Source organism: Scyliorhinus canicula, chromosome 10 (assembly GCF_902713615.1).
Source record: "Scyliorhinus canicula chromosome 10, sScyCan1.1, whole genome shotgun sequence".
Lineage (NCBI taxonomy): Eukaryota > Metazoa > Chordata > Chondrichthyes > Carcharhiniformes > Scyliorhinidae > Scyliorhinus > Scyliorhinus canicula.
The window spans coordinates 151,557,536-151,585,216 of NC_052155.1; the positions used below are offsets into that span (position 1 = coordinate 151,557,536).

General features: G+C 46.8%; 1 protein-coding gene across 4 annotated transcripts in view; it reads right to left on the bottom strand.

Moving 5' to 3' along the window:
* Nucleotides 1–27,681, bottom strand: part of fbxl2 (F-box and leucine-rich repeat protein 2) — a 308,660-nt gene that overhangs the window by 220,086 nt on the left and 60,893 nt on the right. For all 4 annotated transcript variants that reach the window (XM_038809918.1, XM_038809916.1, XM_038809919.1 and 1 more), the window contains exon 2: nt 19,280–19,341. In XM_038809918.1, the coding sequence (XP_038665846.1) occupies nt 19,280–19,341 (62 nt within the window). The remainder of the gene's footprint in view (nt 1–19,279; nt 19,342–27,681) is intronic.

Below are 27,681 nucleotides of genomic sequence, written 5' to 3' on the forward strand. Positions count from 1 at the left end.
TTAACAAGAATCATATCTGGACTTCAGGAGAGATTATACAAATTTAGAATTTAGACGGTTTAGAAGTCTTCAAGATATTAACAAGAAAAGACAAGGTAGATAAAGAAACTGTTTCCATTGGTTGGAGATTCTAGAACTAGGGAGCATAGTTTAAACATTTGGGCCAGACAATTCAGGAGAGGTTTTAGGAAGCACTTCTACATACAAAGAGTGGTAGAGGTTTAGAACTCTCTCTTCACAAGCGACAATTAATGCTAGATTAATTGTGAGAATTCTTTTGTTCAGCAAAGGTATTAAAGGACATGGGCCAACGGTAAGTGGAGTTAGGCCACAGTTCTGCCATGATCTTATTGAATAGTGGAGCAGGTTCAAGGGGCTAAATGGCCTACTCCTGTTCCTATGAAATCTTGTTCAAAGAGCTAGGTTTTAATGAGCATCTTTCAAGAGGAGAGTTAGAGAGGCCGAAATGTTGAGGGAAGGAATTTCAGAGATGGAGGTCTTTGCAGCTGTGGGAGTGGTGGAGGTTGGCCACAAATATTGAAGGAATTAATAACTTTTTTAAAAAAACTACAAATGAACATAAACCTTTATAATAATTCATTTATCATAACAATACACCACATACAATGAAACCAAATGTACTTTTATTTTCACATGACTTAATGTAGTTCACTTCCTCTTTACAATGGCATCAAAGTATGATATTACTCTGTTTCTCGCTCCAAAGATTCTGCCTGCCCCACTGAGTACTTCCAGCATTGCTTTTATTTCAGGTATCCAGTATCTGCAATACTTTGCTTTGTCTTGCCAATAGAAATAACGATTTACTGTGATCTACAATCTGGTGTTGCAAGAACCACCCAGAGGAATACAGTAAAGAGGAGAAAATGTGGCACGGCCAAGATACAGTTATCACACTTTGCACACAGTGATCTGTTCCTCTCATTCCTAGAGGTGGGATTTAATAACCTCACAGCATATTTTAAAAGGGATGTTACTAAATGCAGGTATAATCTATTCCACTCCTTCTTTGGTATGCATTCCCTAATTTTCAGTTTCTGAAAACACAAATCCGTAACCTAAAATCGCACCTATTCACTTTTTATTCATTCATCATCTTTCTACTAAAGATCCTGCACCTCTGACAGGAACAGAAGATGCTACCCAATTTTAAAAACGTAACTAATCACGGAGATGCCCATTTCAAAATGTTACGCCCAGGTTGATTGTGAAGATCTTCACATGTGTATCTTGGGACTTGCTATATGTCCAGCATTTACTTGTGATATTTCAATCCCTTGTCCACCAGCAGAATTGTAGATCACGTTTTTGCTGTGTCTACAAGCCTGCTACTCTGATTCTTTTGCCAATAACCTTAAAATCGGTGTCCTCTGGTTACTGAACCTCTGCTCCCAGAAATAATTTCTCTTTATTTACCTAATCCATTGAAAATAATTGATCCATAGAATCACGACAGTGCATAAGGAGGTCATTCAGCCCATTGAGTCTGAACTGACCCTCCAAAAGAGCACCGTAGCTCGGCCCACTCCCCTGCCCGATCCCTGGAACCAACCTAATTTGCACATCTTTGGACACTAACACATCTTTGACACCAAGGAGTAATTGATCATGACTAATCCATCTAAGTGATCAAGTACAAACAATCAAGGTTCGTCCCTACATGATATTAACTTAAAAGATTCCTGGAAGAACATGAACATTTCTGGATCCTATGGGGAGCATTATTAAGCTTGGATGTAGTTAAATAGCCTGCAAAGAGAAGAGAGAAGAGCGGGCAATCGCTCAGCTGCTTCTCTCAGCATTCAGAATCCGACTGTCACTTCCTGCATCCCCTGAAAACCATCGCACTTGGGTAGGACCCAAACACCATCTGTCGGACAGAATTCGGCCTTTGGTCAATTCCTTGGCTACCAGTCAGCCAATCGCTCCGATCTCTCGGGTGTCAAAAAGTCCGAGTTCTGCTTTTCAAAAGCTTGCAGAGTGTACTATTTTGCAACTTTTGAGTTTCTCACTTCCTCTGCGCGACTGAGATCAAAAATGACGACAACAAAGTAAAAGAAATGGGAAATAAGGGAAACAACAGGAAGGTTCCTTGCATACATCCTTCCCTAAAAAGGAATGAAACATCAAGTTACAGACATTTCATTATGAGATGAACAAGACGTAAATCATAAACAGGTATCCATTCTTCCATCTTCATTATACAAGTTCCCTTCCCAGTTCCTACATTGTAACTAGTCAGTCCTTAAGCCCACGACAAAGCATCCACTATCACATTTTCCTTCTGGGGACGTGTACAATTTTAACATTGAACTGTTGTAATAATAAACTCCCAACTGAATAATCTTGCGTTCCAGGTTTTAAACTTTTTTACAAACGCAAGTGGATTATGGTCCGTATAAACCAAGTTTTGTTTATCGTAAGCTTTGTTTATTGTCATGCCGGATATATATTTCCAAATTACTAAAGGTTACTAGCAATGCTGAGGCTTCCTTTTATGGTGGAATACTTTCTTTGGCACAGACAGTTTTTAAAAAAAAATATCACACTGATCTCTCTATTGCTGCCTCATTGTCTTGTAGTTGCACTGCCCCCACCACCAGGTCCCTCTCATCCATGGCCATTTTAAAGTTCTGGAAAAATCCAGGGCAGCCAGCACCAGTTCACTCACTAACATGGCCTTCCATTTCCCAAACTCTATTCCTGTGGACTACAGTGTTTTTGCAACACATCCAACATGCACTCCATTTCCACCTGTAACTGAGCCAGTCTCCATATTTTTAGCCGAGACGGATGTTGCTTTAGTGGTTCGGAGTTTCTTATGACTACATCATGGCTGGTTAACGGAGTGCACCTTGACACATACTACAAATCTGCTCACACTTTCAGTATATATATTAGATTTTTCCGCTGTTCTTCTAAATTGGCAAACTTGGCCTCCAATGTTCTCGGGCTACCCGGCAAGCTCCTGCGAGTCTTTCTAAAAACATGGGCACTTAATCCAACAGTGAGGACTTGTCCCATTGTTTCATAGACTTCTCTTTCATCAATTTTAATGGACCCCGTATTTCATGGCCATAAACTAATTCAAATGGGCTAAACCCATTAGCTTCGTTTGGAGACTCTCCAGCGGCAAATAGTAAAAGGTCCAATCCCTTGGATATTCACGCCAAAAGGCACTAATCACAGTTTTAAGAGTCTGATGCTAACTCTCCAAAGCTCCCTGGGTTTGTGGATAATAGGCAGTTGATTTTAATTGTTTGATACCCAAACTACAATTTATATCTTGGAAAACATTAAACAAAGTTAGGACCCTGGTCAGATTGTCCTTCTAAGGGTAGTCCATAGCATGTGGAATAACGTCAACCTTTCCACTACTACCTTCGCTATAATTGTTCTCAAAGGCATAGCTTCCGGAAATCGGGTAGCCATATCCATGACTAAGGATGTCCTGATGCCCTGCTTCAGTGTTAGGCAACAGTCCTACGCAATCTACCAACACCCAACTAAATGGTTCTTCAAACACTGGTATGGGTATTAAAAGGTGCAGGTTTAATCACATGTTGTGGTTTCCTTATTATCTGACAGGTATAACAGGAGTACAACAGGTTCTACAGAATTGCACTACATCCTTATGCAGTCCTGGCCAGGAAACATACCTGTTGGCATGCCCGAGTTATCCACAGTACTTCCCTACTTTGGACGGTACCACTATCTAATGAACAACCATACATTCTTCATCCACAAATCTATAAGGAAGTCTCCACTTGCTCATCAAAACTCCATTCTTAATACAAGAGCATTCTGGAACTCCCTCAGCCTCAACTTCTGAGAGAGCAGAGTGTGCCAATCTATTATCTCTTGATCTGCCTCCTGGGCCCCAATTAATGAAGTCCTGTAGCCACCTGGGTTGGCCACTTCCCGATTCCAAAATGGATGCCCGCTAAGAATGCAGAGAAAACTGGTCAGGCACAGGGAAACAAGCAGATGCAAGGTTTCCTGTGTATTAAGACTTGCAAAAACCCAGACAGAACCGAAACCAGCAACCATCTGCATATTAATGAGCAATCCCCAGGAACAATTGGAAACATTAAAGCAATCGGGACCAAACCAGACTCCCCGGCGCCAGCGGGAGCCAGGACAAAGGAAGGCCAACGGACACATAGGAACTGCCCAGCGATCAGAGAACAGCTCCAGTATTGAAGAAATTGATTAAAACGATTGGGACTTAGTCCAATCAATTGGAACCAGGTACGGGGTCCGCCCAAAAGGGCACGAAACCCCTGGGGACTATAAAATAGAGTCCCCAAGTTCAATTTGCCCTTCCTGGCAGGGTCTCTCAGCAGCTCAAAACAACTCTTGACCGTGACCCCCAACAACGAGAGACCTGCCCAGCAGCTGCACCAACCAAGTAAGTCTCCAGTCAATGCACGCTACGAGATAGGCGCTCCTAGCTACTAGTCCATACCAGCTTGAAGCCTGCAGACTCAGAATCGAACGAAAGGTCATTGTTCCCCTGACCTGGTGGCCCATTTCCAAAGCTAAGTATAGGCCTTTTAGTGTTAGAGATAGAGATGAAAAAGGAAGCATTCATAAGATCATAAGATCGAGGCAACTCAAAACTGATGAAGCTTTGGAGGAATATCGGGAAAGTAGGATGAATCTCAAACGTGCAATAAAGAGGGCTAAAAGGGGTCATGAAATATCTTTGGCTAACAGGGTTAAGGAAAATCCCAAAGCCTTTTATTCGTTTATAAGGAGCAAGAGGGTAACTAGAGAAAGGATTGGCCCACTCAAAGACAAAAGAGGGAATTTATGCGTGGAGTCAGAGGAAATGGGTGAGATTCTTAATAAGTGCTTTGCATCGGTATTCACAAAGGAGAGGGACAAGACGGATGTTGAGGCTAGGGATGGATGTTTAAACACTCTAGGCCAAGTTGTCATACGGAAGGGGGAAATTTTGGATATTCTAAAAGACATTAAGGTGGACACGTCCCCAGGACCGGATGGGATCTATCCCAGGTTACTGAGGGAAGCGAGGGTCGAAATAGCTGGGGCCTTAACAGATATCTTTGCAGCATCCTTGAGCATGGGTGAGGTCCCGGAGGACTGGAGAATTGCTAATGTTGTCCCTTTGTTTAAGAAGGGTAGCATGAAAATCCAGGGAATTATAGACCTGTGAGCTTGACGTCAGTGGTAGGCAAACTGTTGGAGAAGATACTGAGGGATAGGATTTATTCACATATGGAAGAAAATAGACTTATCAGTGATAGGCAGCATGGTTTTGTGCAGGGAAGGTCATGCCTTACAAACCTAATAGAATTCTTTGAGGAAGTGACAAAGTTAGTTGATGAGGGAAGGGCTGTAGATGTCATATACATGGACTTTAGTAAGGCGTTTGATAAGGTTTCCCATGGCAGGTTGATGGAAAAAGTGAAGTTGTATGGGGTTCAGGGTGTACTAGCTAGATGGATAAAGAACTGGCTGGGTAACAGGAGACAGAGAGTAGTGGTGGAAGGGAGTGTCTCAAAATGGAGAAGGGTGACTAGTGGTGTTCCACAGGGATCCGTGCTCGGACCACTGTTGTTTGTGATCTACATAAATGACCTGGAGGAAGGTACAGGTGGTCTGATTAGCAAGTTTGCAGATGATACAAAGATTGGTGGAGTTGCAGATAGCAAGGAAGACTGTCAGAGAATACAACAAAATGTTGGAGAGTTGGGCAGAGAAATGGCAGATGGAGTTCAATCCAGGCAAATGCGAGGTGATGCATTTTGGAAGATCAAATTCAAGAGCGGACTATATGGTCAATGGAAGGGTCCTGGGGATGTACAGAGAGATCTGGGAGTTCAGGTCCATTGTACCCTGAAGGTGGCAACGCAGGTTGATAGAGTGGTCAAGAAGGCATATAGCATGCTTGCCTTCATCGGACGGGGTATTGAGTACAAGAGTCGGCAGGTCATGTTACAGTTGTATAGGACTTTGGTTAGGCCACATTTGGAATACTGCGTGCAGTTCTGTCGCCACATCACCAGAAGGATGTGGATGCTTTGGAGAGGGTGCAGAGGAGGTTCACCAGGATGTTGCCTGGTATGGAGGGGGCTAGCTATGAAGAAAGGTTGAGTAGATTAGGATTGTTTTCATTGGAAAGACGGAGGTTGAGGGGGGACCTGATTGAGGTCTACAAAATTGAGAGGTATGGACAGGGTGGATAGCAACAAGCTTTTTCCAAGAGTGGGGGTGTCAGTTACAAGGTGTCACGATTTCAAAGTGAGAGGGGGAAAGTTTAAGGGAGATGTGCGTGGAAAGTATTTTACGCAGAGGGTGGTGGGTGCCTGGAACGCTTTACCAGCGGAGCTGGTAGAGGCGGGCACGATAGCATCATTTAAGAGGCATCTAGACGGGTATATGAACAGAGGGAAGTATACCTTGGAAAATAGGAGACAGGTTTAGATAAAGGATCTGGATTGGCGCAGGCTGGGAGGGCCGAAGGGCCTGTTCCTGTGCTGTAATTTCCATTGTTCTTTGTAAGTAGAGTTTTATGCATGAGTAGTGATTGACTGTGTATATAATAAATGTGTTTTGATTTGAAACTTACTAACTGGTGTATTGAGTTATTGATCAGCACTTGGCTTTGAACCTCGTGGTGGTATCATAAAGATACCTGGCGACTCTAGAGCAAGGTGATTAAACAGAGCAAATTAAGTAAAAGCACAATTAGCAACAGTCCTACCTGTATAGAATTTGCTAAATCCTTGTCTGTTTTGGAGTTCTCTTTTATAGAATTTACAGTGCAGAAGGAGGCCATTCAGCCCATCGAGTCTGCACCTGCTCCTGGAAAGAGCACCCAACCCAAGGTTAACACCTCCACCCTATCCCCATAACCCAGTAACCCCACCCAACACTAAGGGCAATTTTGGACATTAGGGGCAATTTATCATGGCCAATCCAACTAACCTGCACATCTTTGGACTGTGGGAGGAAACCGGAGCACCCGGAGGAAACCCACGCACACACGGAGAGTATGTGCAGTCTCCGCACAGGCAGTGACCCAAGCCAGAATCGAACCTGGGACCCTGGAGCTGTGAAGCAATTGTGCTATCCACAATGCTACCGTGCTGCCCAATTTTAATGCCTGTCCTCCTAGCTGATTTTAAAATCGCAGGTGTTTGGCTTTATACTGCAACTCCCTACACTGCAAGCTGCTATGTGGATTGATCCAGCCGATTCCCTTTGATATAATATGCTCTGGCATAACCATGATGTCATTTTGATGGACTCGGCTACCAGTCAATCACCTCTTCTGGAATTCGGGACCTTTTCTTATTTTCACTGGTGATTGGGCAAGCACTTCAGAATGTTCTGGAGAAAGTAGTTTCACTTTTGAGCTTAGACCCGAAAAACAGCTCAACAGATCGCTCTTAGCTCGGCGATTTAAACTGGTTCCAGCCAGGTCTGTGAAAGTCCCTCCTGTTTAAAAGCCCTCAGGCAGTTGCCAGGTCTGTGAGAATTTTAAGTCTGTATTTATGAGGGCTGGTGATGTGAGACACTCTTTCGATCAGCCAAGACTGGTAATTAAAGTACCCTCCAGCCAGCCTGTGAATGTTCCACTTCTAAGTAAAAGGCTGGGGAACTGAAACTAACTTTTCTCAACTAATGACCTGTGGTTAAGGACCTTTCTTTCTGCAGTCAGTTCAACATGTGAAGGACCTAGGCCAGCGCCACCTGCAGGACGATGGATTTGTTTAAAAATCTAGTGAAATCGTTAGGTGAAGAATTCTAATATTACCTCAGTGGGTCTGAGAGCAGAGATCTTACAAATTCAAGTGTCGCTCTGGAGGGAATTCTACCACCTCCATTTTCTAATTGAAGACAACCATTAGGAATGACAAACCAATCGAGAATTTTGACACTGTGTCCTTGGAAGATCGTGGACCACAAAAACTACAACTTCAGCAGCGAAGATCCTCAAATCCCTCATACCTCTTAATCCTTGTTATTTTGAACCGTTGCTACCTCCACCACTGTGTGTTTGTCTTGTGTGCGGCTGGGTAGAGGATGGGATCGGGTTTTGGGAATAGTTAGACCAGTAGATCATTGTTAAATTATGTGTTCGTCTTTTACTCTGGTTTTTAATAAACAGTTTGTTAATGTTTTAACTCATACATCTAGTGCCTGTAACTCATTAGAGCAGTAATTGGTTAAAGATCTTAGGAAAATACGCAAATGATTGGTTAATTCACTTATGTTGGGACTGGAATTGCCCACGCAAACCTCCAGGGTGTCATAACATGCCAATCACTTCAATCTCTTTTTTTTTAAATAATTTTTATTCAAATTTTCACAAAAAAGAAAACAGTAACAGAAAATTCTAAGAACAAACCCCACCCCCCCCCCATATATACAAAAGAGAAACAATAAATAAACGCCCGTCATTGGCAAAGATTCAACACAAAACAAAAACAAAGAGATCCCCCCACCCCCGGGTTGCTGCTGCTGACTTTTTGATTTTACCGTTCTGCCAGGAGATCTAGGAATGGTTGCCATCTCCTGAAAAACCCCTGCACTGACCGTCCGCCGGGCTACGAGGGACGCAAAGGTCAGACCACCGGCCTCTTTCGCCTCCTGCACTCCCGGCTCCACTGCAACCCCAAATATTGCGAGTCCCCAGCCTGGATTGACCCTGGATCCTACCACCCTCGATACCGTCCTTGCTACACCCTTCCAAAATTCACCCAGCGCTGGGCATGCCCAGAACATATGGACATGGTTTGCTGGGCCACTGGGACGGTCATGTTCGACAATGGTCCTTGCTTTAGACGGAGAAGCTGGACTCGAACTAGGGGTTGGGGGTTGCGGGGTCGGTTGTAATGTTTTATTGCTGGTTTCTGCTGTTGCTGTATTTTTTCTGTACTTTTGTAATTTTGATATGGTTATTTATTTGGGTTTTGTTCTGTTTTCTGTTGGGGGGCATGGTTTGAGTTTTGAATTTTGCGGGGGGGAGGGTTGGGGGTTTGTTGTATTCTGTATGGGGTTGGGGAAATGGGGTGGGGCTGGTATTTGGGAGCATTTGTCAGCAGGGGGTGGTGGGGCAGTGCGAAAGCGCGGGCTTTCCTCTGGTTTCCAGTGTTGCGGGGCTGGAGGGGTGGAGATGGCGGGGAGGGCGGGGCCTTTACTGGCTCCTTCCCGCGCTGGAGAGGTGCCAGGAGGGGGGACGATCCCACTTTGGGAGGGGTCGGGTTTTGGCGGGAGCTTCCGGGGTCAGCAGAAGTTAGCTGACCCACGGAAGTACAATGGAGGACGGGTCGTGGCTAGGAGGGTTCCTAGCCTGGGGGGGGAAGGGGAATACCGGGTTGCTGCTGGTAGGGTCAGGAAGGAGCTGGTGTGGGCCGGGGGGACAGAGGTGAGGTGCTGTCGCCGTGGGTACTGGGTCGGGCGGGGGGTGCTGGCCTGGGGCGGGCAGTCGACGGGCTATGGCTAGTCGGCGGGGGAAGGGGGCGAGATGCCCTCTGATCCGGTTGGTCAGCTGGAATGTGAGAGGACTGAATGGGCCGGTGAAGCGGTCTAGGGTACTTGCTCATCTGAGGGGGCTAAAGGCAGATGTGGCAATGCTCCATGAGACCCATCTGAAGGTGGCGGACCAGGTCCGTCTGAGGAAGGGGTGGGTGGGGCAGGTTTTCCACTCCGGGTTGGATGTGAAGAACCGGGGAGGTGGCGATTCTGGTGGGGAAAAATGTGTCGTTTGAGGCATCTGAGGTGGTGGCGGATAAGGGGGGTAGGTTTGTTATGGTAAGGGGCAGGCTACAGGGAGAGAAGGTGGTACTTGTTAATGTGTATGCCCCAAATTGGGATGATGCGGGCTTTATGAGGCGTATGCTGGGACATGTCCCGGATCTAGAGGCGGGAGGTCTGATTATCGGTGGGGACTTCAATCCGGTGTTGGATCCTTCACTGGATTGGTCCAGTTCAAGGACGGGTAGGAGGCCGGCGGCGGCCAAGGTGCTGAGGGGGTTTATGGACCAGATGGGAGGGGTGGATCCATCGAGGTTTGTGAGGCCGAGGGCATGGGAGTATTCCTTTTTCTCCCATGTACATAGGGTTTATTCTCGGATAGACTTCTTCATGGTGAGTAGGGGACTGATTCCAAGAGTGGAGGAGGCCGAGTATTCGGCCATTGCAATCTTCGACCACGCTCCGCATTGGATGGATTTGGAGATGGGGGAGGTGCGGGACCAGCGCCCGTTGTGGCGGTTGGATGTGGGGTTGTTGGCAGAGGAGGGGATGTGCAGGAGGGTCCAGGCAAGTATTGAGGGGTACCTTGAGGCGAATGATACGGGGGAGGTCCGGGTGGGGATGGTCTGGGAAGCCCTGAAGGCAGTGATTCGTGGGGAGCTGATATCCATCCGGGCTCACAGGGAGAGGAGTGAGAGGGATAGGCTGGTAGGGAAGATGCTGGAGGTAGATAGGAGGTACGCGGAGGCACCAGAGGAGGGATTGTTGGGGGAGAGGCGCAGCCTACAGTCTAAATTTGATTTGTTGACCACTAGAAAGGCGGAGGCACAGTGGAGGAAGGCACAAGGGGCTGTGTATGAACATGGTGAAAAGGCGAGTAGGATGCTGCTTCATCAGCTCTGCAAGCGGGATGTGGCTAGGCAAATTGCTGGAGAGAGAGAACGAGTGGGAATGTGGTGCGGAAGGGGGTAGAGGTGAATGAGGTCTTCAAGGACTTTTACGGGGAACTGTACCGGTCGGAGCCAGCGGTGGAGAGGAGTGGAATGGAGAGGTTGCTCGACGGGCTATCTTTCCCGAAGGTGCAGGAGGAGCAGATGGAGGGGTTGGGGGCGCCGATTGAGCTGGAGGAGCTGGTTAAGGGGATCGGGCAGATGCAGTCAGGGAAGGTGCCGGGCCGGATGGGTTCCCAGTGGAGTTTTATAAAAAGTTTGTGGACATAGTGGGCCCACTGTTGGTGCGGACACTCAATGAGGCATGGGAGGGGGGGGACTTTGCCCCCGACGATGTCGCGGGCTCTGATTTCTTTAATCTTAAAGAGGGACAAGGACCCCCAGCAGCGGGGTTCATACAGGCCCATATCTCTCCTTAATGTGGATGCCAAGGTGCTGGCAAAGATCCTGGCCACCAGGATAGAGGACTGTGTGCCAGGGGTTGTACACGAGGACCAGACAGGTTTTGTTAAGGGAAGGCAGCTGAACACGAATGTGCGGAAGTTGTTGAATGTCATCATGATGCCGGCGATTGAGGGGGAGGCTGAGATAGTGGTGGCGCTGGATGCGGAGAAGGCCTTCGATAGAGTGGAGTGGGGGTACTTGTGGGAGGTGTTGGGGAGGTTTGGATTTGGTGAAGGGTTTATTAGATGGGTGAGGCTACTGTATGAGGCCCCGATGGCATGTGTGGCCACGAATGGGAGGAGGTCGGAGTACTTCCGGCTTTACCGAGGGACCAGGCAGGGTTGCCCCCTGTCCCCCTTGTTTGCATTGGCAATCGAACCGTTGGCGATGGCGTTGAGGGATTCAGGAAGGTGGAGGGGTTTGGTGCGGGGTGGGGAGGAACATAGGGTGCCGTTGTATGCCGATGACCTGCTACTGTATGCGGCGGACCCAGTGGGAGAGATGCCGGGGTTGATGGAGCTGCTAGCTGAGTTTGGGACCTTTTCAGGCTATAAACTAAATCTAGGCAAGAGTGAGGTGTTTGTGGTGCACCCTGGGGACCAGGAGGAGGGAATTGGTAGGCTCCCGCTTAAGAGGGAAGGGGAGAGTTTTAGGTACCTGGGGGTGCAGGTGGCCAGGGACTGGGGGACTCTTCACAAGCATAATGTCACCAGGCTTGTGGATCAGATGGAGGAGGAATTCAAAAGATGGGACATATTGCCATTGTCGTTGGCGGGGAGGGTGCAGTCCGTCAAAATGACGGTGCTTCCGAGGTTCTTGTTCCTCTTTCAGTGCCTGCCCATCTTAGTACCCAGGGCCTTCTTTAGGAGGGTGACTAGCAGTATTTTGAGCTTTGTGTGGGCGCATGGAACTCCGAGAGTGAAGAGGATTTTCCTGGAGCGAGGGAGCGATAGAGGCTGGCTGACGCTGCCCAACCTTTTGGGGTACTATTGGGCGGCCAATGTGTCAATGGTGCATAAATGGGTGATTGGGGGGGGTGGAAAAGAATGGAGATGGCGTCTTGTAGAGGTACGAGCCTGGGTGCCTTGGTAACGGCGCCGTTGCCACTCTCTCCGAAGAGGTATACCACGAGCCCGGTGGTGGCGGCGACCCTAAGAATCTGGGGACAGTGGAGACGGCATGGGGGGGGAAGCGGGGGGCTCGATGGAGGCTCCATTAGGTGGAAATCATCGGTTCAACCCGGGGAACACTGATGGGGGATTTAGGGGGTGGTATAGGGTGGGCATCAGTAAATTGAGGGACCTGTTTATTGACGTGAGGTTTGCGGGCCTGGGGGAATTGGAAGATAAATTTGGGCTCCCTCAAGGGAACATGTTCAGATACTTGCAGATAAAGGCATTTGCTAGGCGACAGGTGGAGGAATTTCCTTTGCTTCCCTCGCGGGGGGGCGATGGACAGAGTGCTTTCGGGGGTGTGGGTCGGAGAGGGGAAGGTGTCTGACATTTATAAGGTAATGCAGGAGGTGGAGGAGTTGTCAGTGGAGGAGCTGAAGGCTAAATTGGAGGGGGAACTAGGGGAGCAGATAGAGGATGGGACTTGGGCGGATGCCTTGGAAAGGGTTAACTCTTCCTCTTCATGTGAGGGGCTTAGTCTCATCCAATTTAAGGTGCTGCATCGGGCCCATATGTCTGTGTCTCGGATGAGTAGGTTCTTTGGGGGTGAGGACAGGTGCACCAGGTGTTCGGGGAGTCCAGCGAATCATGCCCATATGTTCTGGGCATGCCCAGCACTGGAAGGATTCTGGAAGGGGGTGGCGAGGAAGGTGTCGAGGGTGGTTGGATCCAGGGTCAAACCAAGTTGGGGACTCGCGATTTTTGAGTTGCAGCGGAGCCGGGAGTGCAGGAAGCGAAAGAGGCCGGTGTTTTGGCCTTTGCGTCCCTAGTAGCCCAGCGGAGGATCTTGCTGCAGTGGAAGGATGAGAGGCCCCCAAGTGTGGAGACCTGGATCAGTGAAATGGCGGGATTTATAAAATTGGAGAGGGTCAAATTTGTCCTGAGAGGATCAGTACAAGGGTTCTATAAACGGTGGCAGCCTTTTCTGGACTTTCTGACTCAAAGATTGGTATCTTGGTCAATAGCAGCAGCAACCCGGGGCGGGGGAGGAGGAGGAAAAGGAGGGTGTTCTTTATTTTTTCTATGGTTATTTAATGTGTTAATTTAATTTGTTGTTAATATGTTTTGTTGTTCATTGAGGTTGGGCGAATGTTTATGACTGTTATTGTTGGTATTTTATTGCTGTTCGTTGTTGTTATACTGTATAAATACAAAATTTTCCAATAAAAAAATTTTTTTTTTTTTTTAAATGGTCCTTGCTTTGCCAGCTGGGAATGGATGGACTTCGCCAAGCACTACAACTTCAAGCATGTGACGTCGAGTCCACACTTTCCGCAATCGAATGGCAGGGTGAATAAAGGTGTCCACATTATCAAACAACTAATCAGCAAGGCTGCGGACTCAAAGTCCGACATACACTTGGACCTCTTGTCATACCGATCGTCACCTTTGAGCTCGGGACTATCACCGGCTCAAATGTTCTTCAACAGAGATGTGCGGACAACATTACCGGCACTAATTCACCAATCCCGATCACTCGCCTGTCCTGGATAAGCTGCGTCACCAACGTCAGGTGCAAAAGCAGCACTATGACCAGCAGGCAAAGTACTGCATCCATTGGCAATCAACGATACGGTGAGGTTGCGACACCCGGCTGGGGGCTGGTCTAAAATGGCGACGGTTCTCCGCCAAATATCGCCACGATCCTACGTTGTGCAGTCTGACGATGGAACACTGTTTCAACTAAATCGGCGAGACCTTCTAAAAGTTACACCTCGTCGACAGGTATTTCCAACACCAGATCTGCGGGACTCTGTCATGCAACATCCTGGAACTCCAGCAGCAGGTGTCCAAATGGACGTAAAAGACTCTGGATCTCCATGCCCACTCAGGAGGTATACCCGGATCAGTCGTGCACCCAACTGTCTGAACTTATGAACACGGACTGACAATATCATTGCTCTGCCTTGTCTTTGTATATAAACCTAACTGTGTTTGAATTTGTGTTTAGTTACAGCTCTGCAACTTTTTAAAAAAAAGTGAAAAAGGGGGATATAGTGATCCTTGCCGGAGTGTGTACAGAAGGGGCTGATGGGAAATGGAACTACCACCAGGGGGCAGCACGGGGACATATAAGAGTGACGCCGAAGGCCCGCCCTCGCTCACTTGGCTGGAGAAACAGGGGAGCAGGACAGGGATGGAAGTTGAGCTCAGGGCTGCAAGTGTGGTCAGGCCTAGTTGCAGAGCATAGAAAAGCAGTATCTTTACAAATGCTATTCTGTAAATAAAAGCTAACAAAGTCATTTATTGTGGAGCACAATAAACCATCCTTCAACTGCTGAACGACTTCTAGCATTCATTTAAGAAACATAACAACCCCCTTCTTGTGGAGCACTGCCTTCGCCCGGTTAAACCCAGCCCTTCTCTTGGCCACCTCCGCACTCCAGTCCTGGTAGATCCTGATCTCCGTATTCTCCCACTTGCTACCCCTCTCCCTCTTCGCCCAACGAAGCACACACTCACGGTCGACCAAGCGTTGAAAGCGGACCAGCACCGCCCTGGGCGGCTCGTTCGGCCTGGGCTTCCGCAGCATCACCTGATGGGCACCCTCCAGCTCCAGGGGTCCCCGGAACGACCCCGCGCCCATCAGCGTGTTCAGCATCAGGACCACGTAGGCCCCCAAATCCAAACCTTCTAGCCCCTCCGGGAGGCCCAAAATCCGCAGATTCTTCCGGCGGGAGCGATTCTCCATCTCCTCCATCCTTGCCAACCATTTCTTGTGAAGCACCTCGTGCGACTCCACCTTCACCACCAGGCCCAGGAGTTCGTCCTCGTTCTCAGAAGCCTTCTGCTGCAGCTCCCGAATCTCCGCAGCCTGAGCCATCCGAGTCGCCCCGAGCTTGTCCAGCGATGCCCTCAACGGCTCCAGGATCTCAGCCTTTAGTTCCTGGAAGGAGCGCAGCAGCAGCTCCTGCTGCTCCCTCGCCCACTGCTGCCACGCTGCCGGTTCCCCGCCCGCTGCCATCTTGTCCTTTCTGCCTAGCACCTTCTTCTGCTGCAAAGTTGATTTTCTGGTCGCTCCACTTCTAGTCCAGCCCATCCACCGGCCGCCAAGCATAGAGGTTGCTTTCCCACTCGGGGAAAAGTCAAAACAGCACGTTGCGGGCCCTTAAAAGAGCCCGAAAGTCCAAAAATAGCGGGAGCCACCGAATGTGCGGCTTAGCACTGCATCGCCGCAACCGGAAGTCTCAATCACTTCATTCTCAAGGATCGTTTCAGCTACTGTACCATCCACTTGTGGCATGACTTTAATCTCTGATAGTGAACTGTTTAGCCATTGTTCTGGTCACCACACATGGTAAAATATCTGGAAATTGTTCCTGTAACTGCTCGGTCTCCTCATTTTCCCTCAAACTGTAATCATGGGTGAAGCTCCAATCTTCACTCCTGCCAAATCATTCCCCAAAAGTAAGTCTACTCCTTCCACGGACAACTACTGGACCTGTCAATAAATCACATTCCAATTGTACTTTATACAACATAATCTCCACTTATCCCATTCACTAATACCTTAGGCTTTCATTGAACTCTGGGGAAAACCAAATCCCTCTCCAGTAAGTTTGCGTAGTACCTGTTTCGTTTAAAGTAGATATGGGTTTGGCTACATCAGTTGATGAAAATGGACTGATCTTCCTCTCAGATCCTGCATATCTCTCATCTACATCATTCATCATACCTGCTCTCACAGCAATGCTAACCTCAGATCTACCAAGTCCAGTTAGAGGTACAGTCTGCCTTGTAGTATTCTCTTTGTTCCCTTTTCAGAATCCTCCTTATGAACCCCATCAAGTCCCATGGGCTTTCTTTGCAACTTCCAACATGCTGAATTAACGTGTTCCACTTACTAATGGTAACACCTAGGCCTTTGAATCTCACTTTCACCCTCAGTACCTCCCTTCCTGGTCTGAGGAGAGGATCTCAGAAATTTCCCAGTTATCCATTCCTTAACCTGACTCCCTGCCTCCCTTTCACTCTCTCACTTCATATGCTTTTCAAAAATTATGTAGGTGATGAAATAAAGGTTTAAATTTATGGATCAACTCCATCGTCAGCCATTATTGCGGCTTGTCTAGCGGCCCTTTGGTCTTCAACATGGGTTCTTATCTAGAAAGTCGTGAATTCTTAAATTCTAAGAGAGTGACCTCTCTCGAAGAGTCTCCTGTGTAATCTCAAACTCCCAATGCTCAAACCCATCATACCCGCCCCGTCAATTTACTTTGCATGAGTAATGTTCACTTTTCTTTCAGCCACTATTTGGGTTGCTATTTTTTCAAATGCCTCAAAAAAGGTTTCTATATCCTTTTCTTCAAATTTTGGGAGGGTCTGTACAAACTTGGGTTCTGTTCTAGTATTAAGCTCCCTCTAGCTCCTGGCAGCTCCCTTTTAATTTCCAGCACCTAAAGCTGGAACTCTCTAGTTTGCTGCATCTCCATTTATCTTTGCATCTGCATAATTATTTAATCTGTAACTGGATTTTGGCTCATTCTATTGACTCTTGCCATGACCCCGGCTGTGTTTCTGGCATTTCTTTCAAATTGAAATGCCAAACAATCGTTTCAATCCTCTCTAGCTTCCTAGCTTTAGCCAGCACCTCTTATTTTTAATTCAGTTGCCAATTCAATTAGTTGGCTTTTTCAAAGCCCTTTCAAATAAAACAAAGGCAAGTCATCCATCTGAAGAAAAACCTTAGAAGCCTCCAGAGCCATCCTGTTGTTATATTACAAACCCGATGCCTCTTTTTAAAATAATACTTTAAGTTAAAAAACATCGCTTCTACCATTCTACCATGGGTTAGTAAATTTGCAGATGACACGAAGGTCGGTGGAGTTGTGGATAGTGCTGAAGGATGTTATAGGGTACAGAGGGACATAGATAAGCTGCAGAGCTGGGCTGAGAGGTGGCAGATGGAGTTTAATGTGGAAAAGTGTGAGGTGGTTCACTTTGGAAGGAGTAACAGGAATGCAGAGTACTGGGCTAATGGCAAGATTCTTGGTAGATGAACAGAGAGATCTCGGCATCCAGGTACATAAATCCCTGAAAGTTGCCACCCAGGTTAATAGGGCTGTTAAGAAGGCATATGGTGTGCTAGCCTTTATCAGTAGGGGGATTGAGTTTCGGAGCCACAAGGTCATGCTGCAGCTGTACATAACTCTGGTGCGGCCGCTCCTGAAGTACTGCGTGCAGTTCTGGTCACCACATTATAGGAAGGATATGGAAGCTTTGGAAAGGGTTCAGAGGAGATTTACTAGGATGTTGCCTGGTATGGAGGGAAGGTCTTACGAGGAAAGGCTCAGGGACTTGAGGTTGTTTTCGTTAGAGAGGAGAAGGCTGAGAGGTGACTTAATAGAGACATATAAGATAGTCAGAGGGTTAGATAGGGTGGACAGTGAGAGTCTTTTTCCTCGGATGGTGATGACCAACACAAGGGGACGTAGCTTTAAATTGAGGGGTGGTAGATATAGGACAGATGTCAGAGGCAGTTTCTTTACTCAGAGAGTAGTAGGGGTGTGGAACGCCCTGCCTACAACAGTAGTAGACTCGCCAACTTTAAGGGCATTTAAGTGGTCACTGGATAGACATATGGATGAAAATGGAATAGTGTAGGTCAGATAGTTTCACAGGTCGGCGCAACATCGAGGGCCGATGGGCCCGTACTGTGCTGTAATGTTCTATGTTCTATTCCAAAGATCATGGACAATTCCGGCCCAACTTGACCCGCATTCGCAACACAACTGAAATCAACAACTAATTCATAGAAAATACCCCAAGTCTTTGGTCTATGGTTGCCCAATAACTACAGTCAACAGGTTTGTAAATTTGAACAGACTTAATTTTTTATAACAACAAAAACTAATTAAATAAGCAGCAAATACAACTGGTTAACCATGATCTAATTCTTAATCCCTCCACCTTAACTCGCCCACCCTCGGCACACACACAAGACAGGCAAAAATGGTGTAATAATGAAGGAAGTAAAAAGGTAAGAGTCGTTGTTTCAGATGAACATGTTCAATCTAGGACTTCGACTGGAGATTTTTGCTTTCAGTCTGTAATAGTTTTCACTGTAGATCTTCCAGGTTCAGTAACCTGCAGACAGGCAGTACTTTGAGGGGGAAAGTGGAGATAGGGAGAGAGGCAGCTCACGTCTGCTCATCTTAAATGTCCAGAATCCGACTGTCACTTCCTGTGTCCTTTAAAAACTATCCCACTCAGGTAGGAACCAATTACCGCCTGTTGCCAGGCACATTTCGGCCTTTGGGTAATTCACTGGCCACCAGCAAACCATAGAACATAGAACAGTACAGCACAGAACAGGCCCTTCGGCCCTCAATGTTGTGCCGAGCCATGATCACCCTACTCAAACTCACGTATCCACCCTATACCTGTAACCCAACAACCCCCCCCCCCCCCCCTTAACCTTACTTTTATTAGGGCACTACGGGCAATTTAGCATGGCCAATCCACCTAACCCGCACATCTTTGGACTGTGGGAGGAAACCGGAGCACCCGGGAGGAAACCCACGCACACAGGGGGAGGACGTGCAGACTCCACACAGACAGTGACCCAGCCGGGAATCGAACCTGGGACCCTGGAGCTGTGAAGCATTTATGCTAACCACCATGCTACCCTGCTGCCCTAAATCTGCCCAATCGACCAAAAACCTCCGATCTCTGTACCAAAAAGTCGGAATTCTGCTGTTCAAAAGCTAGCACAGTGTACTACTCTGCAACTTTTGAGTGCCTCACTTCCTCTGCTCAAGTTAAAAGATATATGTCCGTTAAATTTCCTTCAATCAAAAATGACGACGACAAAGTAAAATAAATTGGAAATAAGGGAAACAACAGGAAGGGCCCGTACAGTGCAACATGTAACAGAACAAAGCCGGCAGACGCATTTTTAAATACCCAATAGCATATACAAATAGAAGGCAATTGATTAAAAAGAAAGCAGATTGTTACCTCAACAGAAGTTCTTTGGGTAGCTTTTTATTTATGAGTGATTCATCATTGCTCGAGAAAACCTAAAATCAAAATAAAACGAATATTTTACATTAAAACTTTTCAAATCAGCTTCAAACACACGTGCAATCCATGTAACCTAAAATTGCATTGTAAATAAGTGCATTTGTGATCAATGTTCTCATTTCCACTTATCTGTACTTATATGTGTAATGAAAGGGAATATCATTTTTACAGAGCTACTCAGCACCAAATCTTGAATGGGTTACAAAACAAGCACTTTAAACTGCTCCTTCAGGTGGAAAAATATCATGCCGTTCGACTATCAGGTCAAAACTACAATTAAACCAAGAGGGAAAAGGTTTACATAAAGACAAATGTACTTTAGAATATGACTATCAACCAAAAAAATTAAGCAGAGCACATCTTAAAAGATCCTTAAAACCCAATTCTTAGACAATCCAATAAACTACCAGATTTCTTGGAGCACAGGTAGTGGCCATTTGGCTCATTAAGTCTGCATTGGCTCTTTCAAAGAATAATCCAATTGGTCACTCTTTCTTCTCTCTCCCCGTATATCTGAATTGTATTATATAGCCACAGGCCTCATGCTAGAAGGTGTTAATCATTTCAAACCAGACACAATCCCAGATAACAAGTAAACAAGCCTGCTTAACTTGTATACTGTTAAGGCTTTACAACATAGTCTACCCTGAAAGGCTTGGCTACTTCAGATTAGGAATATTGTCGTCGGATGCCCCTCGATTCCCTAATTTAGTTACAAAGGCTTGGCTACTTCAGATTATGAGTATTGTCGCTGATGCCCCTCGATTCAAAAATTGTCTACTCGAGAGTAGTGGATTTCTGTTGTGGACCTTTATGCAACTGAACATAAAATTCATGATCTACAGGTCTTTAGGCATGTGGTGCAAGATCTCCCAAGAGGTCGTGGGATTATAAGGATCTCTTGTTTAAACCCGGAACGAAAGAGAAAATGCTGGAAAATCTCAGCAAGCCTGGCAGCATCTGTAGGGAGAGAAAAGAGCTAACATTTCGAGTCTGATGACTCTGTCATCAGTTGGTTCCCTATTTTCCCCTTTTATTTTGCTATTAACATTTTTATTCATTTATGGACATGTGTACCTTTAACTCAAGCAGAAGCAGTGTCCTGTGACTTTCAGAAAGCAGTCTGAATGAATCAGCCTTTAATTCAAACAAGCAGATTCCAGAATAATTTGACTGACAGTGATGACTGAGATTACTTCCGGTGGCGGCCATGGAGGAGTAGGTCGCACATTTGATAGCTCCCACCTGTGACGGACTTTTGGACCTTTCTCCCCCTTTTTTTCCAGATTTTATTGGATAAACCGGTGAAGAGTGAGACAATCAGGAGAAATCCCCCTCCAGTGTATGGAGAATTGGACCAGAAGTGGCTGTGTGAGAAGATAAAGTCCTATAAGGAAGATGTGAGCAGAGCCGTCAACGCGGGAAAGCATGGCGGAGAGCAAGGATCGCAGGGAGACAGCACAGAGGTTGACGGAGCAGCTGGCAAAGTTTTTTGAAGATTGCTTCAAAACTACCTGGATGATACGGGGGAGGTCTCTGCAGCAACGGTTTGGGAAGCTTTGAAGGCAGTGGTCAGAGGCGAATTAAACTCGATACGGGTCCACAGAGAGCGGAACGGGCCGAGAGGGATAGGTTAGTTGAGGAGATACTCCACGTGGACAGGAGATACTCGGAGACCCCAGATGCGGGGCTACTGAGGGAGCGGCGTAGGTTACAGGCGGAGTTTGGGCTGTTGACCACAGGGAAAGCGGTGGAACAGCTGAGGAAGGCAAGACGTGTTTGGGGGGGGGGGGGGGGGGGGGGGTGATTTATGAGTATGGGGAAAAGGCAAGCAGAATGTTAGCGCACCAGCTCAGAAAAAGGGAAGCGGCCAGGGAGATAGGGAGAGTACAGAGTAGAGGAAATACGGTCCTGAACCCAGTGGGGGTGAATGAGGTGTTTCCAAGGACTTTTATAGTAAACTATACGAGTCGGAAGCCCCGGCGGGGGTGGAGGCGATGAGGCAGTTTTGGGTCAGTTGAGGTTCCAGAGGGTGGATGAGGATCTGGTGGAAGGACTGGGAGCCCCAATTGAGATTGAGGAAATAATCGAGGGGCTGGAGCGCATGCAATCGGGCAAGGCCCCGGGGCTGGACAGCTACCCGGTGGAATTCTATCAAAAGTTTTCAGAGATATTGAGCCCACTACTGGTGAGGACATTTCACGAAGCAAGAGAGAAGGGAGTCTTCCCCCCAACAATGTCGCAGGCCTTGATTTCATTAATCCTGAAACAGGAGAAGGATCCGGAGCAATGCAGGTCATACAGGCCAATTTCTCTACTGAATGTGGACGCCAAACTACTGGCTAAAATACTGGCCACAAGGATAGAGGACTGTGTCCCAGGGGTGATAGGGGAAGACCAGACGGGATTTATAAAAGGGCAGGCAACCCAAGGCCAATCTTCGAAGGCTTTTAAATGTTATTATGCTGCTCTCAGAAGGAGGGGAGGTGGAGGTGATGGTAGCGATTTGATCGGGTAGAGTGGGATTACCAGTGGGAGGCGCTGGGAGGTTTGGGTTTGGTGAGGGCTTTATTGACTGGGTGCGGTTGCTCGGTCAGGCACCAATAGAGAGTGTGCAGATGAACTGGCGGAGGTCGGTGTATTTTAAACTACACCAAGGGGCGAGGCAAGGGTGCCCCCTCTCCCCGTTATTGTTTGCTCTGGCCATAGAGCAATTGGCCATGGCATTAAGAGCCTCTAGGAACTGGAAGGGGCTGGTTGGGGGAGGGGGGAAAGAGGGGGGGAATGGAGCACCGGGTTACGCAGATGACCTGCTCTTGTATATTTCAGACCCATTGGTGGGGATAGGGGAAGTTATGCGGATCCTCAGGGAATTTGGTAATTTTTCAGGGTATAAATTGAACATGGGGAAAAGCGAGATGTTCGCACTTCAAGCAAGAGGGTAGAAGAGACAGGGAGAGCTGCCGTTTAGAATAGTAGGAAGGAGCTTTCGGTATCTGGGAATCCTGGTGGCCAGGGAATGGGGAGGCACTGCACAAGTTAAACCTATCCCGGCTCATAGAACAAATGAAAGAGGACTTGAAGAGATGGGACATACTCCCGCTATCACTGGCGGGGAGGGTACAGACTGTTAAAATGACAGTCCTCCCCAGATTTCTGTTTGTCTTTCAGTGCCTCCCCATCTTCATCCCAAGGGCCTTTTTCAAGCGGGTGAATAAGGTTATTGCGGGCTTTGTGTGGGCGGGTAAAACCCGGCGAGTGAAGAAGTGTTGCTGGAGCGCAGTCGTGGGGAGGGTGGATTGGCGCTGCCGAACTTTTGCAATTACGACTGGGCTAATATAGCCATGATTAGGAAGTGGGTAGTGGGGGAGGGGTCGGTGTGGGAGCGGATGGAGGCAGCGTCATGTAAAGACACTGATAACGGCACTTCTTCCGTTCTCACCGGCCCGATACGCCACAAGTCAGGTGGTGGTGGCGTCTCTGAGAATCTGGGGGCAATAGATACAAGAGAGTGGAGAGAGCATCGGTTTTGACCCCGATTTATAATAATCATCAGTTCGTACCGGGTAGGCTCGATGGTGGGTTCCGGAAATGGCAAAGGGCAGGAATTAGCAGGATGGGGGATCTATTTATAGACGGGAGCTTCCCCAGCTTGAAAACCTTGGAGGATCAATTTGAATTGCCAACAGGGAATGGGTATTTACAGGTGCGAGACTTCTTGAGAAAGCAGGTTCCGGCCTTCCTCCTGCAGCCGCCACGGGGATACAGGACAGAGTAGTCTCCAGTACCTGTGTGGGAGAGGGGAAGGTATCAGATATTTACAGGAACTTTTGGATGTGGAGGAAGCTCCGTTGGAGGAGCTTAAGGGCAAGTGACGAACTAGGAGGAGAGATAGAGGCAGGTCTGTGGACAGATGCCCTAAGCAGGGTTAATACATCCTCATCATGTGCCAGGCTTAGCCTGATACAATTCAAGGTAGTCCACCAGGCACACATGACGGTGGCCTGGATGAGCAAGTTTTTTGGGGCAGAGGACAGGTGTGCAAGGTGCACAGGAAGCCCAGCAAATCATGAGCACATGTTTTGGGCATGCCCGAAGCGTAGAGGGTTTTGGCAGGGTTTCGCTAAGGCAATGTCCATGGTGCTAAAAACACGGGTTGTGCTGAGTCCGGAGGCGGCGATCTTTGGAGTGTCGGAAGAGCATGGAGTGCAGGGAGCGAAAGAGGCCAACGTCTTGGAGTTTGCCTTCCTGGTAGCCCGGAGACAGATCTTACTAATCTGGAGGGACTCTAAACCCCAGAGTGTAGAGACCTGGGTTAGTGACATGGCTGGGTTTCTCAGTCTCAAGAATATAAAGTTCGCCTTAAAGAGGGCCAATGGCAAGGTTCACCCGGAGGTGGCAGCCATTTGTTGACTTTCTCGGGGAAAATTAAAATGTCAGCAGGGGCAGAATTCCAAAGCTTGGGGGGGGGGGGGGGGGGGGGGGGGGGGGAAGAAGAGAGAAAGAGGGCCAGATTGTTGTTTTATGGTTGGGGTGTGTAAAGATTGTGATGCGGGTGGAAATGTTTATTGCACCATGTTTATGTCGCTGTTATTGTTATTATTATAAAAACTTGCAAATACCGTCAAAAATATTTTTTTTTAAAGATGTGATGACTCAGATTGATGGACCTGGCTGTTGGCTAATGAACTGGCTCAAGATGCTGGGCTTTACCGATAGCCTGTGGTGATTGGGTCCAATTTCTCTGGGATGATTGGGTCCAATTTCTCTGGGATGTCTCTGTTGCTCAGTAAGGCTGGGTTTTAGTTTAGCTTTCAGTTGAGAAGCTTCTCTGATTTTCTCTCTCTGATATGAGGAAATCACTCTGAAAAATCCAGTGCAAGAACTCTTTTATTTCCCCAGTAAGGGGAAAATTTAGTGAAACCCAGGACAGGAGCTGGGTTTGATGCGAGACCAAGAGTCTTGAGAGCAGTAGTCTCAACAGGTGGACTTTGGAGTTGAAGGTCTAGTTTAATAAAGGCTAAAGTGTCTCTCCAGAAGAAATCCTACTGCCGGAGAACACTACATGAATGTTTCTGCTAGAAGACCATCACCAACTGTAAACCAGTGGGTTCGATCACCCAGCGTGCTGCGAGGACAACCAGTTGCAAAGAATTTAACTTTGAAACAAAAAGGCTTGTTTCTTTCTTTTTACCTTAATTGCTATTATTTTTACCTCTTTCCAAACTTCTGTTTAGTTTGTCCTGTGCTTGCGGGTAGAGGGTAGGTCAGCTGAAAGGGGTAGGATAGTGCCATTATTCAGTAGTAATTATTTCACGTTTACTTGTTATATTCTGCTATAAATGAACAGTAATTGTCTTTCAACTTACAAATCTGTTGACTGTAAATTATTGGGCAGCCATGGGCCAAAGACTTTGGGTTAAATCACTGGTGTTGGAACTCCAGGGTCTGCGGGGCTGGAATTGACCACGCACTAGCCCAGGGTGTCATAAGAGGATCCAGAGTGCAGGATTTGCTTCCTTTACTTTCCTGCTCTACTGCTGCTCTGCCTCCTCATTAAGGCATTTGAAGACAAATAATTGGTACTAAACTTCCCCAGTCATTCATGTCAATGCTGCTGCGTTTCAAGGAGTGCTTCAGAGAGTCTGAAGTGTTTTCTTTGCTTCCCTGCAATACTGGGCATGAGTGTTAAGAAAACAAGATTGGTAGAGACAACATTTTTGGCCATCTGGACAGTGTGTGGCCTATCATCACTGATTTTGCAAGAGTTTTGCCCGAATGCCCGTGGAGCTGGTTTCAAGGAGGACAACAACATGTGTTCGAAGATCCTCCATTGAACCCGAGAAGCATTGCTGATGGAATTTCTCTCATGCTGTTATGTGTTACTGATACATAGCCAAGTTCTAACTGAAGTACAGGAGTGCGATAATACCAACTGCTCTGTACGCTAAGACTTACGGTGATTTGCGCAGGTCCTGGTTGTCAAATATTAGCTGCCATAGTTTATAGAAGGCGAAGCTGGCACAGCGGAACAGGTGTTGGATCTCACCATACCTCTCTCAAAAGGCTACCGTTGTTAAGTGTTGAATATATTATGGAATAAATTGAAGAGGTTGCAAGTGGCTTGCAAATCTGGTGAAGAGTGGGTAAAAACAACGCAGTCCTCTATCACTGTACATCATGGGCAGTTTAAGTTTGAGTTGTATCTATGTAAATTCATTACATTTTGGTTTAAAATTTAATGAGAAAGATTAAGATACTTCATAATATGTAACAATACAACACTTGTCAGAGGTCCCATGAGCTGATCAATATGGCAAAAAATAGAGCTTTCAGAGAAACTATTGTAGCCATTCTGACATGTGATATCTATCTTTCTGCAGAATCAAAAAGCCGCATAATCTGAAAGTCACATGGCAGCTATGCTAGAAATCAGAAAGAAAAATAGAACTGCTGGAAACACACAGCAGGTGGAGGGGAAGACAGTCATCACAAAATGTTATTGATACTACATCAACCAGAGTGTCTCAGAATGTTCTGCTTTTAAAGTCAAAGCTACCAATTAAGAAAACTGGAGGACGGAAACAAAATAAAGATGACATATTATTTGTACAGATTTTATTTGACTGGAAAGGAACAATGGGTCAATAGAGTACAGAGGCAGTCAGAGGAGATAGTGGCGTGGTGGTATTGTCACTAGACCAATAATCCAGAAACTCAGGGTAATAAGAACATAAGAACTAGGAGCAGGAGTAGGCCATCTGGCCCCTCGAGCCTGCTCCGCCATTCAATTAGATCATGGCTGATCTTTTGTGGACTCAGCTCCACTTTCCGGTCCGAACACCATAACCCTTAATCCCTTTATTCTTCAAAAAACTATCTATCTTTACCTTAAAACATGTAATGAAGGAGCCTCAACTGCTTCACTGGGCAAGGAATTCCATAGATTCACAACCCTTTGGGTGAAGAAGTTCCTCCTAAACTCAGTCCTAAATCTACTTCCCCTTATTTTGAGGCTATGCCCCCTAGTTCTGCTGTCACCCGCCAGTGGAAACAACCTGCTTGCATCTATCCTATCTATTCCCTTCATAATTTTAAATGTTTCTATAAGATCCCCCCTCATCCTTCTAAATTCCAACGAGTACAGTCCCAGTCTACTCAACCTCTCCTCATAATCCAACCCCTTCAGCTCTGGGATTAACCTAGTGAATCTCCTCTGCACACCCTCCAGCGCCAGTACGTCCTTTCTCAAGTAAGGAGACCAAAACTGAACACAATACTCCAGGTGTGGCCGCACTAACACCTTATACAATTGCAACATAACCTCCCTAGTCTTAAACTCCATCCCTCTAGCAATGAAGAACAAAATTCCATTTGCCTTCTTAATCACCTGTTGCACTTGTAAACCAACCTTCTGTGACTCATGCACTAGCACACCCAAGTCTCTCTGAACAGCGGCATGCTTTAATATTTTATCGTTTAAATAATAATCCCGTTTGCTGTTATTCCTACCAAAATGGATAACCTCACATTTGTCAACATTGTATTCCATCTGCCAGACCCGAGCCCATTCACTTAACCTATCCAAATCCCTCTGCAGACTTCCAGTATCCTCTGCACTTTTCGCTTTACCACTCATCTTAGTGTCATCTGCAAACTTGGACACATTGCCCTTGGTCCCCAACTCCAAATCATCAATGTAAATTGTTCACAATTGTGGGCCCAACACGGATCCCTGAGGGACACCACTAGCTACTGATTGCCAACCAGAGAAACACCCATTTATCCCAACTCTTTGCTTTCTATTAATTAACCAATCCTCTATCCATGCTACTACTTTACCCTTAATGCCATGCATCTTTATCTTATGCAGCAACCTTTTGTGTGGCACCTTGTCAAAGGCTTTCTGGAAATCCAGATATACCACATCCATCGGCTCCCCGTTATCTACTGCACTGGTAATGTCCTCAAAAATTCCACTAAATTAGTTAGGCATGACCTGCCTTTTACGAACCCATGCTGCGTCTGCCCAATGGGACAATTTCTATCCAGATGCCTCGCTATTTCTTCCTTGATGATAGATTCCAGCATCTTCCCTATTACCGAAGTTAAACTCACTGGCCTATAATTTCCTGCTTTCTGCCTACCTCCTTTTTTAAACAGTGGCGTCACGTTTGCTAATTTCCAATCCACCGGGACCACCCCAGAGTCTAGTGAATTTCGGTAAATTATCACTAGTGCATCTGCAATTTCCCTAGCCATCTCTTTTAGCACTCTGGGATGCATTCCATCAGGGCCAGGAGACTTGTCTACCTTTAGCCCCATTAGCTTGCCCA